The sequence below is a fragment of the Cervus canadensis genome, chromosome 8 (assembly GCF_019320065.1).
Source record: "Cervus canadensis isolate Bull #8, Minnesota chromosome 8, ASM1932006v1, whole genome shotgun sequence".
NCBI lineage: Eukaryota > Metazoa > Chordata > Mammalia > Artiodactyla > Cervidae > Cervus > Cervus canadensis.
In genome coordinates, this window is record NC_057393.1 from 25283166 (window position 1) to 25299036 (window position 15871).

The 15871-nt window shown below is 39.1% G+C and overlaps 1 protein-coding gene across 1 annotated transcript in view; it reads right to left on the bottom strand.

The window, feature by feature from the left end:
* Nucleotides 1–15871, bottom strand: part of SORCS3 (sortilin related VPS10 domain containing receptor 3) — a 619218-nt gene that overhangs the window by 274596 nt on the left and 328751 nt on the right. The window contains exon 4 of the mRNA XM_043477073.1: nt 5390–5548. Coding sequence (XP_043333008.1) covers nt 5390–5548 — 159 coding nt within the window. The remainder of the gene's footprint in view (nt 1–5389; nt 5549–15871) is intronic.

The following is a 15871-nucleotide window of genomic DNA, read 5'->3' on the forward strand; positions in this document are numbered from 1 at the left end:
AGAAAAGGCAGGCTTGGGAAGATAAAGACTTTTGCTGAAGTCTGTTCCTTTGAGCCAGCATCCTTAGAGCAAAGTTGCAAAGACTAGAGATTCTTACTGCACCACCCTCACTCAATGCAAGTTAATATTGCACATTAAACCAGTTTTGTCATTCAGAACTCAGCGCAAATAGGTTAATGCTAACATCTGAATAACACGGTGGTTGTGCCACATTTTAAAATACAAAATAGGGCCATTCTCTCTCAGTCCACTGTTTTTGTGTTCACCTTCAGGAAAGTGGCCTCCTGGAAACTAGTGTTTCTATGGTGATGGAGACAGCATATTTCTATTGTATGGATGAGACATCTGTGAGAGCAGTGTGGGCTCACCCTAGGTGAGAGGGGCTATGGATTTTCCTTTCTCCTCTTCAGTGATAGACAAGTGATTTTATAGGCATGGAAGAGGACCCAATGAAAATGCAGTGTCTCTCTCCAAATAAGAGGTACCTTTTGTCCCAGTCTTATTCCATAGGGAATAGGCTTCAACACCACAGCCAGCCTAACATAATTCCCAACAGTGTCATCCTCACCAGCTGGGGAGCCACGAAGCCTTTCTGTCAATGGCTACTGAGGAAGGTTACCATCTCCGGCTAATCCTGAAGGCTCTGAGCACAATTACATTTCTAATCAGAGGGTTTTCATGAGAATATAAATGAAAGAAACTTCTTCATTTGTACCAGCATTTCAGAAGTACAAATTTAAACTTCCCTTTGAGTTTTCAGGCCTTCTACACACTAGATACACCCTAACTTACTAGTGTCCTGCTCATGTGTGGCAGCCATCCCCTCCACTGCAGACCCTGTTTTGCCAGTGACCGGGCCCAGAGGAGCCTGGTGGACTACAGCTCATGGGGTCACAAAAGAGTCAGACACGACGTAGCGACTAAACAACAATGCCCAAGATGGCATTAGTTTCTTAACCAGCTTGTCACTCTGTCAGCTGCTATTGAACTTAGTGCGTGGCCAGCAATAAAAGAAAACACCCATAACTGCACACCCACCCCCCTCTCAATTACCACACAGCAACCCCTCATTATGTGTGCTACTGTTTCAGAAAGTAGTTTTTACATTGAAATTTCAGGCAATTCTAGACTAGTCTAGCCAAGAAGCATCTGAAAAAACAATCAAGTCTGAAATCCCATTGAGATTCTCATTTCTGATGGCCAAAGCCAGCTAGCTAGGTGTGTTAAAGTTTCATTTTGCCAAGAAGACAAATGATAACAGAGAGCCCTGCAATCCCACCTCTCACGCAGGAAAACAGCTATTATCAGCTCTGCATCTCTGCAGAAGGCCCCCTATCCAGGTTGTATGCATCTGTGAATACATGATCATGTGCCCATTCAAAAAACTATACTTGTCAAAATGAGGGATTGTTTTTAAACATCAGCTTTCTGTAACTATGAGAATAACACCTATCTTTTTAAAGGACTGCAATGTCCTCAAAACATATCTCAAAATCTTTTCAAAACTTCTCAGTTGCAGTAAGATTATTGAGCCCTCCAGCTAATTCAAAATATCACAAAGTGAGCTGTTTCAGTCGTTAGCAAGGAAACAGTCTGATGGAGGCAAAAGAGAATACTGCCTTCTAAATAACTGGTAAATACACAGCTGTCCTAAGATGTTCTAGAGCTTTGGTTCTGAGAGGAGAGGAGTAGCTTTTCTTTTATGATATCCAATTTGGTCAACCATAACCTATTATTTCTGCTGTGCGTTTTTTAAACCTCCAAGATTCTTATAAAAACATCTCCAAGATTCTTATACACAAGAAAGAATCTCATCTTTACTGAGTCAGTTAATGTTAAAATGCAAGATGGCAGGAGAATCTGTAAGGCAGAGGGGAGCTGGCATAGGGGGTAATAGGACCCACAGTATAGCCAGAACAGAAGGACTTGATCAAAGGCCCACGTCACACTGAGAAGGACACAGAAGGACTCTGTGAGACTGGGACACGTCAGAATTGAAGAGGCATGATCCTCCCACAGGGTCAAGTGCAAGGTACATTTGCCCTACCTCCACACCCTTTCATAGCTTTGGAAGGTGGAAGGCTTAGATCTCTTTCACTGCCAACCTGGCCCTGACCAGCAAAAGGTAGCCAAGTTTCCCAGGGGATTCACAAGCTGCCAGCCAGCATCTCAATGAACACAAGATTATGTGCACTCTCAATTTCTAGACACAATTTTGTTCTATCCAGAAGGTATTTCCTTAATTCTCCAGCAGAGCCTTTATTGAGTGAGAGCTCCTGGCAAGTTTCCTGCAGCTTTGGGGTAGCAATTTGGAAGGTAGAGCAATTGGATATTGTCCTTTTAAAATATCATTCAATTAGGTCTTTTGTAATACATACAACGTAAAGAGATAGCCTTACAAATTCTAAAGAAATTGCTAGTGCATTTCATCAAAGGCACAATAATGGAAACATCGATTCTCTCCTCACCACAAACATCTCCCTTTGATGCTGCAGTTACCTTAATATAAGCACTTTTCATTTTCTTTGGAAGAAGCCCGTGCCTCAATGCATGCATGTCAGAGAAGGCTGCAGTCTGAAATGAGACATTTGTATATCAATCTCAGCTACCCTTGCATCTTCATTTGCTGCTCCAGAGCATCCCTCTCCTTGACTCTAAACCAATAAATTACTCCCAAATAAAGAAAAACTCTGCTGTAACCTGAATGCCTGGATCATGTTTTATGGCATCTCTACCAATGTTGCTGGGGGCATCATCGGCTTTCTCACACCATTTATTTAAAAGAGTGGCAGGGCACCAGTTAGAAACTTTATGGGCCTAAAGAACATTCAGCCACTTCACACAAAAGATGTCAACAAGAAAGAGAGCTTAAGGAAGAATGCACCCAGAAACGTTCAGTGTGGTTAGGAAAATCCATCAGTGCACACTGCCACATTTGCAAATATTTTCACCAGGTGAAAAAGCAACCACCGAGTCAGAAGCTATCTTGAATGCATTATATCTGTAAGGGTACTTCACAACCAATGCTGTAGATGTTCTCAGTGCTGTGGAGCTGGAGAAAAGGAATACTTCTATATTGCATTTGGTTTATCAACCTCTTGGCATGAGATGTCCGCTGCCTAGCTTGTCTAACCTAGCTTGTCTCTGCCTAAGTAAAAACATGGTTTAAGAGTTTCATCTAAATAAATTATCAGACAGCCATTTAATAACATCTAAATGATTTAGTTTTTTCAACATATCTTCAAAATTCCTGGCTTTACCAAGCATTTAAACAGACATTTGGCTATCTGACATTTGGCTAAGTCTTTCACACAATATCCACCTGATGCCATGAAAGAAATGTATTTGCAATGGTTTTTGCTCTGCAAATGTCATGTGGGTGTCCTTAGGGAATTGCATTTAGCACCTGATGCCCACCTTGAGGCTCTATTAATGAGAGGTATAAAGGTTATGTTGAAATTATTGTTTAAAGGTGCTGACACCTCATACACACACACTCACATTTACAAATTACAGATTCAAACATATAGTGAGGAGCAACTATTTCAGGACTTGAGAGAACAGAGACAAGAAACTATTTCAACAACATTATTCTGTAGACAACTCTACATAAGATAGTACTCATAAGTATCCATTCCCTTTCACTGATTGATTCCACAACATTGTGACGTAATAGTTTGGCATCACACGCTGTACTGAGGTTCTGGAAAAAGTAGGAAATACAAAGAACAACTAAATTCTCTTCTCATAGATAGAAACTGATCAACTATAAAGGGCTCATTACCATAGCAATGCATCCATCCACTAACTCATTTGCTTAACAAATATTTGTGCTGTGCTTAGTAGCTCAGTTGTGTATGATTCTTTGCTATCCCGTGGACTGTAGCTCTCCAGGCTCCTCTGTCCATGGGGATTCTCCAGGCAAGAATACCAGAGTGGGTTGCCAGGCCCTCCTCCAGGGCTCTTCCCAACTCAGGGATCGAACCCAGGTCTCCTGCATTGCAGGCTGATTCTTTACCATCTGAGCCCCCAAGGAAGTCCAAACTTTCAAATATAACAAATATTTACTGATCATTATTAAATGGCAGGCACTGTCCTAGAGACTGATGCTACAACAGTGAGTGAAAGTAGACACAACCCTGCTGTCCTGGAACTTGCAATCTAGGGAGAAATGCAAAAGATGCCAAGTGCGCATCAATCAACAGAAAAATCTCAACCATGACAGGTATTCTGAAGGGAAGTGTGCATAGCCTTGTAAGAAAGAACATCAGGGGGGATTTAACTTTGTCACGGAGCTTAGGGACGATGTCCTGTGGAAGTGATGTCAGAGATCTGACAGTGAAGAGGTTTACTGTATGGAAGATCCCAAGCCCAGGAAAGGGAGCAAGGGAGAGAGTTGTGGGGAGGGACTGGAGATGGTCACTGAAGTACTAACAGTGAGTTAGAAGAGAGAAGGAGGGACCAGACCAAGTGGGTGCTATTACAGCCTACTGAGGACTTCAGGCTAATCTGTGAGCAAAGAGAAGATGCAGAAGGAATTTAAGCAAAGGCATGAAATCAAAAGATCTACATTTGGGAAATATATAGTTCAAGTTATAGGATGAACATATACTGTAAGAACTATTAGGGGTACCTCCTAGGTTTCTTACTTTTGCAACTGAATGAATATAATTAGTGAATACTGGAAGAGAACCAGCTTAGATGTGGGAAGATCAAGAGTTCATCTTTGGAATATGTTGAATCGAAAGGCTTCCAAGACATATAGTAGACAAAGTCAAGTACACAGCTGGATATATGTGTGGATCTGAAGCTCAAAGGGGAGGACTCATTGGGGTACTCTATTTTGAATGTACTTTTAGAAAACAATGAAATGGACATGTTTGAGGCTTTCCTCCCTTTGCTAAACTGAGAACAATGGTATATTCCAATTCAAGTCAGCATGGTGTGATAGGATAGGCCTAGACTTGAAGTCTGACAATAAGCTTCCAAGTTCTGGCTCCTCTAGCTACCAGGTGAGTGGTTTTGAACAAGTACCTTGGCTTTTCGGCACTTATGCTTACTTCAGTCTCCATAATTATTTTGAATACACATTTCCCATTTATATATAGCACAGGGTTTGTTTTAAAGGTTAAATGAGTAAAATCACACACAAAAAATCTTAAACCTATGAAATGACAAATGGCATTGTCATTAATGAAATATACCCACCTGCATATTTTGATATGAAAGACTAAAAAGGAAAGTTAGATGCTGCAGACACAGTCAATGTAGTCAGAACAATGCAATGTCATTGAATACCCTTGTATACATGGACTGAGTAAATAGGCAAGTGCTTTTCATGGGGTGGTACCTGGGTGACAGGATGTAAATGAAAGCAGTATTTGTTCACCTTTTGATCCAGACTGTAGGCCAGTACCCAGTCCTCTTGCTTGGGGTGAAAGAGCAGACTCTGGATGTAGAAGGTGAGCCGGTATTTCTGATAGGTTGCCCCTTCATCTGAGCTGATCAATATGCTGCTCTCTATCTCAGGATCACTAAGAAGCATGATCTAAAGAAAGGAAAGAGAAGAAAATATAGACAGAGTCAGTAGCAGAGAATAAATACAAGAAATTAAAGCATAAAGTCATTTCTACTTATATATCACAGCACAGAAAAGGGCATCTGGGTCTCTAGATGAAATACTGGTATTTTTTTTTTCCTGATTCAGTCCTTTATTGGTGAATTGAGCTAAAATACTGTGCAAGGTTAGGTCTGCATACAAATGAGGCTTCATTTTTCTGATGTCCGTCTTCTAAATACTTTCATTTTTGATATTTATACTTGTATGTATTGGAAGTTTATTCTTATGGTCCTCTGTCCTTTGACCTTGGGACCATCACACCACTGTCTTTTCATCTTCCCTCTGTCAATTCTCCACATCACTCTCCATCATTCTCTTGCTCTTAAGTCATGAAAAAGATCCCACTATTTTGTTCCTTCTGAACAGTTATAAAGATTTAATTGATTTAGGTGGTTTCATGATCCCTTTGCTCTAGTTGTTTTCCAAAGCACATATCCCTGAAGGCCATTTTGGGCTGATGCTCAAGAAAGTCTGTCCTTCCCAAGCCGAATGCACAGGGTGGTATAGTGAACAGACACTGGCATCTGAGACAGCAAGTCCAGGTCTCAACACTTCTCTGCATGCTGTCACCTGGGAGCATTATTTAACTTCCAGAGGGCTCGGTTTTCCTCAACAATAACTGAGTCTGATGATACCAGAATTGGCTTTGAATGCTTGGCATAATGCATATTCTTGACAAGTGACAGCTATGGTTACTATCGACCTCTCAGGAGTCAAAAGTCTTCTACTCATAGGACCTCAGTGGCATTGGTCTCACTAAATGTGTGAGTGACTTTTCAGTATTTAAATCCAATAGACACTCAGACTATCTTTCCCTTAGTTAAACTCTTCGCAGTCTTTGTGGCCACCAACAATTCCATCCTTCTGGAAGCATTTTATTCCAGGGGCTTCTGTAACACCATACTAGTCTTGGTTTTCCTTTCTACCTCTTTTGAATACTCAACTTTCTCTGATTATCCTCATAGTATAACCATTCCTCAACCCTCAGTTTTGACCTTCTTCTCTTTTCACTAGATACATTGTTCCTCAGTGACCTCTTCCACTCTCATTTTTATTTTTTTCATTACCACTTTTCTGGGGACAATTCATAAATTAAAAGTTAATCTAAGGTCTCCTCTCAGTTTCAGACTTGAACACTAAGTGTTCTGGCACTTTCTTCAGTTTGACTATCCCACACCACCTAAAACTCAGCATGCCGCAGGATACTTCATCCAAGCCCTCGTCTCCACCCCGAGTGTTTCCTAGTGCAGTGAGTGTTTCCACCAGCCACCCAAGTGACGCCAAATGCCCAAGGTTCATCCCCAACTCTGCTTTCTTATTCACCTCCTATAATTAATTAGTCTCTAAGCTCTGCATATTTTACCTACTAATTAACTCTAAAATCAGATCCATTCTCTCCCTGCCCATTGTGGTTGTGTTAGTCCAAAATGTGACCATTTCTGTATTGGATTCCTGTAAAATACCCCTAGTCCATCTCACAGATTCAACCAGTATTCCTCCAATTCACTTTGTACACTGTGGCCAGAATAATCTAAAACCATTCAATGACTTATCTTTGATTTCCCTATATCCTAAAATTCTTAAAATGGGTTGACATACCTGCCCCTGGTGCATGTGTATCGTTCCATCATTAGCACAGCTCTTTTGACCTTTATCATCTAGCTCAATCCAACTTCCTTGAGTTCCTAATGTTTGTTAAGTGACTTAATGAGCAAATGAGTTCACTTCCTCTTGCAATCTGTCCTGTCTTGGGCTCTACTGCCACTAGTTGTTAGGGTTACAGCTACACACAGTCTGCACCATGGGGTCCAAAGTACCAAGTAAAGTCAAAGAAACATTTCCCTATGCTTCTAAAATGAAACTCCTGAACAGTAGAGTTTTAAAAATTTACCAATAGTATATATCAGTATTAAAAAGTAAGCTTGACACAAATTCAATGCCTTTAACTGCTAAGATTCATAGTCATTTTCCTTTTTTGTTCCTTTATAACTTCCAAGACAAGCTTACTTTCTTTTTCTCAAATATTTGCTTTGGCTTCATTGAAATAAGTTATTACTAGTTATCAGCAAATTTTTGAGAAATAGATGCAGTATAGGCAGTCTAGTTTCTTTTCTTTTTTTTTTATTCATGTGTGAATAATCTAGGATGAAAGTTCCTAGATAGAATAACTGTAGACAGAATAACTGTCTCCCCCCTTGGCACTGTGAAGGGTAAGGACTACTGGGAAAAGCACCCCTGCTGACCTTGAAAAAACCTCAGAGGATGCATCCATGCTCCTTGAAGACCACGAGGACAAATATACTGGGAAAGGATGAGGCTTTCATAACTACTCTCCCTCACCAAGTACTGATGGGCTACATAACAGGCAATGAAATCATTTCTCCCCTGGTGCAGAGAAATTAAACTGCTTCTTTTATGCAGGTATAAAGAAGTTTCATGCCTATGATTTTAATTAGAAGATAAGACCAACATCATAAACAAAATTTATTTTATATACCATGAGTTACAAACATCTAGCGCAATGTACTCTTCTTCTAGCCCAGTTTCTTCCTGCACACACGCTCCATACTCACATATACAAAGCACATTAATCTGCACACAACCCAAATGTTACAGGTATGTGTACACACATATGCTTACATGTACACTTCTGTGGTACATTTATGCATACACATGTACAGAAAAGCAATTATATATAAGGTGTATTGACATTGTGAGTTGGTTTTAGGGGACCCTTTTTGGCAAAAGTACATTTTTATTGCAATCTTTCTCTGAAATCCTTTTATATACTTTGATATCACCGGCAGTATCCATATTCAATCTAGTGTCTGAGAAGAATGGAAGGAGGGATGTAGAAACCTACATGTTTTAGGGTACTTTATAGGATATTTTATCAAAATCTCAAACAAATTATGTGGTGTATCATTATTTGTGTTTTACAGGTAAGGAAACAGGCTCAGAGGAGGAAAGTAACTTGTCTATTACCCCCTCTAACAGATTCAAATATCACCACCTTGAGTCACATACACACATACTAATACTAATGCTTTGCTACACCTTGAAAAGCACTTTGTCATCTTTACCAAGGGACAAGGGGAAGTCAAAGAAGCAGCTTTTTATTCTTTTTTTAAGCATCTCTAAGAAACTGGCTCAGTGGCAAAGAATCCACCTGCAATGAAAGAGATGCGGGTTCAATTCCTGGGTCAGGAAGATCCCCTGGAGAAGGGAATGGCAACCTACTCCAGTATTCTTGCCTGGGAAATCCCATGGACAGAGAAACCTGGTGGGCCACAGTCCATGGGGTCACAAAAAAGCTGGACATGACTTCGTAACTAAACAACAACAAGAAATCTACACACAAAAAAAGCAGTTTCAAAAAAGCCCCTTTCCTCCTCTGACTCATTCAACTTTGGTCAAGAGGACACAAAGAATTAAATGAATAGGAATCCAAAGGGACAATAGAATGTTAGTTCTTGAAAAAGAAAAAGTAAAAAAAAAAAAAAAGAAAGAAAAAGAGGGAACCATAATATTAACATAAATGGAATCAGAAAACAAAGCCTCAGTAGAAGTTAAGCCTCAAAGTAAAATATATATATCTTGTATGACTCTACATAATGACTTCTATACCTACATATATAATGAAAATCACTCCACGTCCACCCAAATTGTTACTGGGAAGCAGGGATTTCAAAGGTAAAGAAAGGCCTACAAGGACAAAGCAGGTAAACTAAGTGAGCAAAGCAGATAAGGCAAGACAAGAAGCAGTAAGTACTTTGTCAACATAGAGAGTGCACACATTTCCTTAAAATGTTTAAAATGAGATTGTTACCAAAAACATTATACTCACATTAAATATCGTCTGTGGACTAAATTTATGATATAGGTATGTGACTCTTGGCATAGTTATGAGAGTTTCATCCTACAAAGAAATTCACAGCCCTTGCCTTTGAACCCCTAATTGTAGGTATATATGTAGAAAGCCTATGACAATACAGGTTCAGACATCTGTGAATTCTGTATTTATGTGATTTTGATAGAATGAGCAGGAAAGAGTTCCCAATGGAGATTTGTTTGTTTTGTTTTATTTGGCTTTTGCTTCAGTTTGGCTTTGATTCTTTATCCAGCTTGTCCTGATACAAGATATGCATTGGGTATATACATATGCTGGAAGAGAAGGGGGTCTTTCAAACATGAACAGAGTTATCAATGCTATAGGCTCTGGGGCAGCTGTCCTGGGTTCACATCTCCAGTCTGCTACTTTATGTGTAAACGTGAGGATATTACCCAGTTTTTCCAATCAGTTACCTCATCTAAGAAAAATACTGTTAATAATCATGTTTAACTCACCATGCTATTGAAAGGATTAAATGAAATAATGACTAAAGAGCTTAGCATAGGGCCACAACTGCTAAATAAACATGAATGTTTATCTATAAATTACCCAGAATAAGAACATAACTAAAGGCAGAAGTAATGCCAAACAGGTTGGAGATTTACGGATTATTTGCCTCTGTCACGACTCCCCTCATTCCAGAATTTTGTTGATAAAAACCTAAGGGGTGGGTGGTGAGGGTAAAGAAGAAATGCTGTTCAATGAACATAAAGTTTTAGGCCTGCCAGATAATCAAGATCTAGAGATCTGTTGAACAGCATTGTACCTGTAGTTAACAATACTGCATTGCACAATTGGAAGAGTTTGATAAGAATATAAATCTCACATTGTGCATTATCACAATTTAAAAAAAAATGTGAAAGGATGGGGGAAAACAAAACTACATTCTATACTTATTTTACATGCATTTTACATTCCTGGCAACATTTTAAGAAAAGCACACTCTATTAGCAAATATAAACCACCACCAAAACGAATACCAATCAGGAGGTAATTGTCAACTCACTAAATACCAATTGCACTCTGAATGACCACTCTCATCTCTTCAGTGGGAGGCTCTGGCCCATGAAGGAATGAAACATACCTTAGGGGTAAGAACATAACTAAACATTCCTTGGGAGTAAGAACCTCACACAACCTATCTCTTTGAATTGGACTATTCCCTGTACATGGGTTGTCCGTACCTCAGATTAGAGATGGACAAGCTTTATAGAGTTTATCAATATACATATGGTCCTTTTATCTTTTAGTAGGAAATTCCTGGTAAAGTTGAATAACGGTGGCCCTAACTTTAATGCTGGGTTGCAAATTACAAGGGACACAGGTGGAAGTCTTGAATCAGGCAGAGATTTTGCTTCACTAACTTAGATTTTCAAAAGCCTATAAAACTCAAGATCCTCTATGACCCACCTCCCAGAATATTGGAAATAAAAGCAAAACTAAACAAATGGGACCTAATGAAACTTAAAAGCTTTTGCACTACAAAGGAAACCATAAGTAAGGTGAAAAGACAGCCCTCAGATTGGGAGAAAATAATAGCAAACGAAGCAACAGACAAAGGATTAATCTCAAAAATATACAAGCAACTCTTGAAGCTCAATTCCAGAAAAATAAATGACCCAATCAAAAAATGGGCCAAAGAACTAAACAGACATTTCTCCAAAGAAGACATACAGATGGCTAACAAACACATGAAAAGATGCTCAACATCACTCATTATTAGAGAAATGCAAATCAAAACCACAATGAGGTACCATTACATGCCAGTCAGGATGGCTGCTATCCAAAAGTCTACAAGCAATAAATGCTGGAGAGGGTGTGGAGAAAAGGGAACCCTCTTACACTGTTGGTGGGAATGCAAACTAGTACAGCCGCTATGGAAAACAGTGTGGAGATTTCTTAAAAAACTGGAAATAGAACTGCCATATGACCCAGCAATCCCACTTCTGGGCATACACACTGAGGAAACCAGATCTGAAAGAGACACGTGCACCCCAATGTTCATCACAGCACTGTTTATAATAGCCAGGACATGGAAGCAACCTAGATGCCCATCAGCAGATGAATGGATAAGGAAGCTGTGGTACATATACACCATGGAATATTACTCAGCCATTAAAAAGAATTCATTTGAATCAGTTCTAATGAGATGGATGAAACTGGAGCTCATTATACAGAGTGAAGTAAGCCAGAAAGATAAAGAACATTACAGCATACTAACACATATATATGGAATTTAGAAAGATGGTAACGACAACCCTATATGCAAAACAGAAAAAGAGACACAGAAGTACAGAACATACTTTTGAACTCTGTGGGAGAAGGTGAGGGTGGGATGTTTCAAAAGAACAGCATGCATATTATCTATGGTGAAACAGATCACCAGCCCAGGTGGGATGCATGAGACAAGTGCTCGGGCCTGGTGCACTGGGAAGACCCAGAGGAATTGGGTGGAGAGGGAGGTGGGAGGGGGGATCGGGATGGGGAATACGTGTAAATCTATGGCTGATTCTTATCAATGTATGACAAAACCCACTGAAAAAATAAATAAATAAATAAAGGGGGAAAAAAAAAAAGAAAAAAAAAAGAAATCAATCAAAATCAGTACTGGAAATGTCAAAATCCTCCCCAGAAATCTTTCTAGAATGCCTACCTTCCTGCTGCTGGGTAAGTCTTAAGGCACTCAAATTAAAAAATTAATGAATATGTTACTTTATTCAGTTGCCATTCTCCTGTGTATGGTCTACAAAATGGGATGAAAGCTATAGGTTTCTCAGCCTCTCACTCTGCCAGAGTTTCCAGAAATGCAAAGGAAACAAATTGTAGTTCAATGCTTTGAAAACAGTCTCTGAATAGGAGTAAGCAGACTTCCTCTGAACAGAAAAGGAGAAATGCTATAATTTACTGTATAATTGAGTCCTAATGGGAGACTCTTAAGAGCTCAGTAAGAAATAACAATAATATCAATACAAGCTCACAAAGAGTATAAGACACATTCTTTAGGCTGACCCCTAAACCTATTGACATAATCGATATGTTGTTGAATACTGGTTTACACACAAACAGAGCCTGTTACAGATAAGGCTGTTAATCACAATATAACAATATATTACCAGTATTCACCCCCACCACCATCTATCTATTTACCTCTCTAACATTTCCTCTTATAGCAGAGGTTATAGCTGGCAGGAAAAGGGGTTGCCCTCAGGGGATATTCAACAATGCATGGAAACATTTTTTTTCTATTGAATCATAATTAACATACAATATTATAGCAGTTACACATTTACAACTTGGTGATTTATATTTTTATACATTCTGAAATTGCTTCAGTAAGACCAGATACCAACCTGTTACCATATGAAGTTATCAGAATATTACTGACAACGTTCCTTATGTGTACTTCACCTCCTCCATAACTTATTATTTTATAGCTGGAACTTTGTACCTCTGATCCCCTTCACTTATTTCTCCATTCCCCATCCCTGGAGACATTTTAATTGTTACAACTGTGGGGTAGGGGAGAGAGTAACTGGCATTTAGCAGGTAGAGGCCAGGTATGCTGCCAAATAATTATAATACACAGGACACCACCAGAAAACCAATAATTATCTAGGCCAAAAGGTCAATAGTGCTGCTATTGAGAAGACTTGTTACCATATTTGTGCATTTATAAGTGTATGTATATATATGTATGTGTATGTATATATATACATACACACATATGCACACATATATTATATATACCTATTTAGGGGAAAATATGTGAACTACATATACATTCTTCAGATAGAACATCAATGCATATTTATGCTTATGTGCATGTCCCTTTCACTCGTTACCATTTATACATGCCATTCTCTTTGCCAAGATTAGACTCCCACCTTTTCAGCCCTACCTATTATATTAAGTATATTTCTACTTATCCTCCAGAAATTAACTCAAGCATCACCAGTAAGGCAACAATAATTGAGGCCAATCAGGAAAAAATATATAAAAATAACAAAATCAACAACAATAAAAAAATGACTCAACTAAAAAATGAGCAAAGGACTTCAATAAACATTTTCCCCAAAGAAATACAAAACATATTTTTGATGAGGATTTAAGGAAACTGGAACCCTTGTGCATTGTTGATAGGAATTTAAAATAGTGTAACTGCTCTGGAAAACAGTATCATAGTTCCTCAAAAAATAAAAATTGGAATTACATATGATCCAGCCTTTTCCCTTCTGGATATATAGCCTAAAGAACCGAAGGCAAGATCTTGGAGAGATATTTATACACCCATGTTCATAGTATCATTATTAACCACAGCCAAAATGTGGAAGCAACCCGTGCCTACTGATGGAAGAATAAACAAAATGTAGTATATACCTATATTGGAATATTCAGTCTTAAATAGGAAGGGAATTCTGACACATACTACAACGTGGATTACATGTAAAGACATTATGTTAAATGGAATAAACCAGTCATAAAAAGACAAATACTATATGCTTTCCACTAGAGTAATTACACTAGTCAAATTCATAAAGAGAGAAAGTAGAAAAATTACAGCCAGGAGTTGGGGGGAAACAGAAAATAAGGAGTTGTTTAGCGGGCATAGTTTTACAGATGGAAAGCATTCTGGAGACTGACTGCACAACAATGTGAATGTGCTTAACAATTCTGAAATGCACATTTAAAAATAGTTATGTTAAACTATGTGTTATGTGTATTTTACCTCAATTTAAAACACAAAGTTAGATATGAAATGAGATGAAACAATGGGTTGAGAAAACTTGAAAACTAATCAGACATAAACACTATTCATTCAACCATTATTTACAGAGTCTTTACTTTATGCCAGGCTCTACTATAAGGTCCAGGATAGGGGCAGTAATCAAACCAAGTGAAAACCCTGCCCTCAGAAAGCTTGCATCCAAGTGAGGGAAGAACAGAAAATAAGTAAATAAATAAGTAAAATATATAGCTTATCAGATGGTAATGAGTACTTTAGAGTAAAATAAATCAGGAAAGGAGACAGGAAGTGCTGAAGTGGAAGTTGCGGGGCAGGGGGGTCTGAACCTGAAGCGTGAAGAGCAGGGTCAGGAAAAGCCTCACTGAGAGGGTGACATTTCAGAAAGGATGTAGGAGTCCAGAGAGCTAGAACAGAACAAAGGCGGCAGAGTGCTGAACGTGGCGGGGCAGTAAGTGATACGAGCATCCTGGCTTTATCCCAGTGATGTGGAAAGCGTTGGTGGGCTTCCAGCTAGGCACTGGAGCCTACAGCTTGTATTTTGATCCTTTCACTATGGCTGAATAGAGCATTGTGAGAGGCAGGGAACAGAAAGGAAAGAATCAGAGAGACCAGTAGGAGGCCACTGAAACAATCCAAGTGGGAGAGACTGTCAACACAGGGCCACCTCAGTTTCTGAGATGTGGTCCATCTGCGGGTATAAAGGAAAAGTCAAAAGGGTCCTCTTACAGACGAGCTGTGGGGAGTAAGAGAAACTGAAGAGTACATTAGAAAGCTTTATACCTGTATGTTCATCTCTGTGTTGCTTATCATGATCAAAAATCAGAAATAACTCAAATGATCAGGCAGATTTTTGGTCTGAACAAGTGGGAAAACAGAACTGGCCTTTATAAGACAGGAAAGCTCATTGGAGGAGCAGATTGCGGGCTGTAGAAATAAGCAGTATGATTTTGAAAAGGCTAGGTTTCAGATGCCTAATAGCCATCCAAAGGGACTGAGGAATAGACAGTAGATATACAAGGCTTATTTTCAGGAGATGGAGCTGGCCTGCAGATAAGAATTTAGGAGACATCAGTGTTGGAACAGCATTTAAAAATATGAATCTGGAGATCAAGGAGACATGATAAAGATACAAAAGAGCCTGAGAACTGGGTTCTAGCATGCCACAGAAGAGTCAAAGAGATAAGGAGGGGCTAGAAATGGAGTGTGTGAAAGAGGAGAACCCAGAGTGTGTTGTGTTCTCAAAACCTTGAAACCAAGGAAAGAAAGTATATCTGAAAAGAGAGTTGTTCAACTATGCCAAATGTAGCTGACAGTTCAGTGGGATGAAATCTGGAGAACTGACCACTGAATCTAGCAATGCGGGGGATGCTGGTGACCATGGCAAAGGCAGAGGAGTGAAGCAGACAGTCAGTGTTGATGCAAGTATAAATTGGCATGACTGTTCTGAAAAGCAATGTGGCAATAGGGAATAGGACTCATAAATATTCATAATTTTGACCCTATAATTTCTCTTCTAGGAATCTATCCAAGGAAACCATCAGGGACCCAATAAAAAGCTTATGCACCTGTGTGTTCATTTCAGTGTTATTTATAACATAAAGCATTGGAAACAACT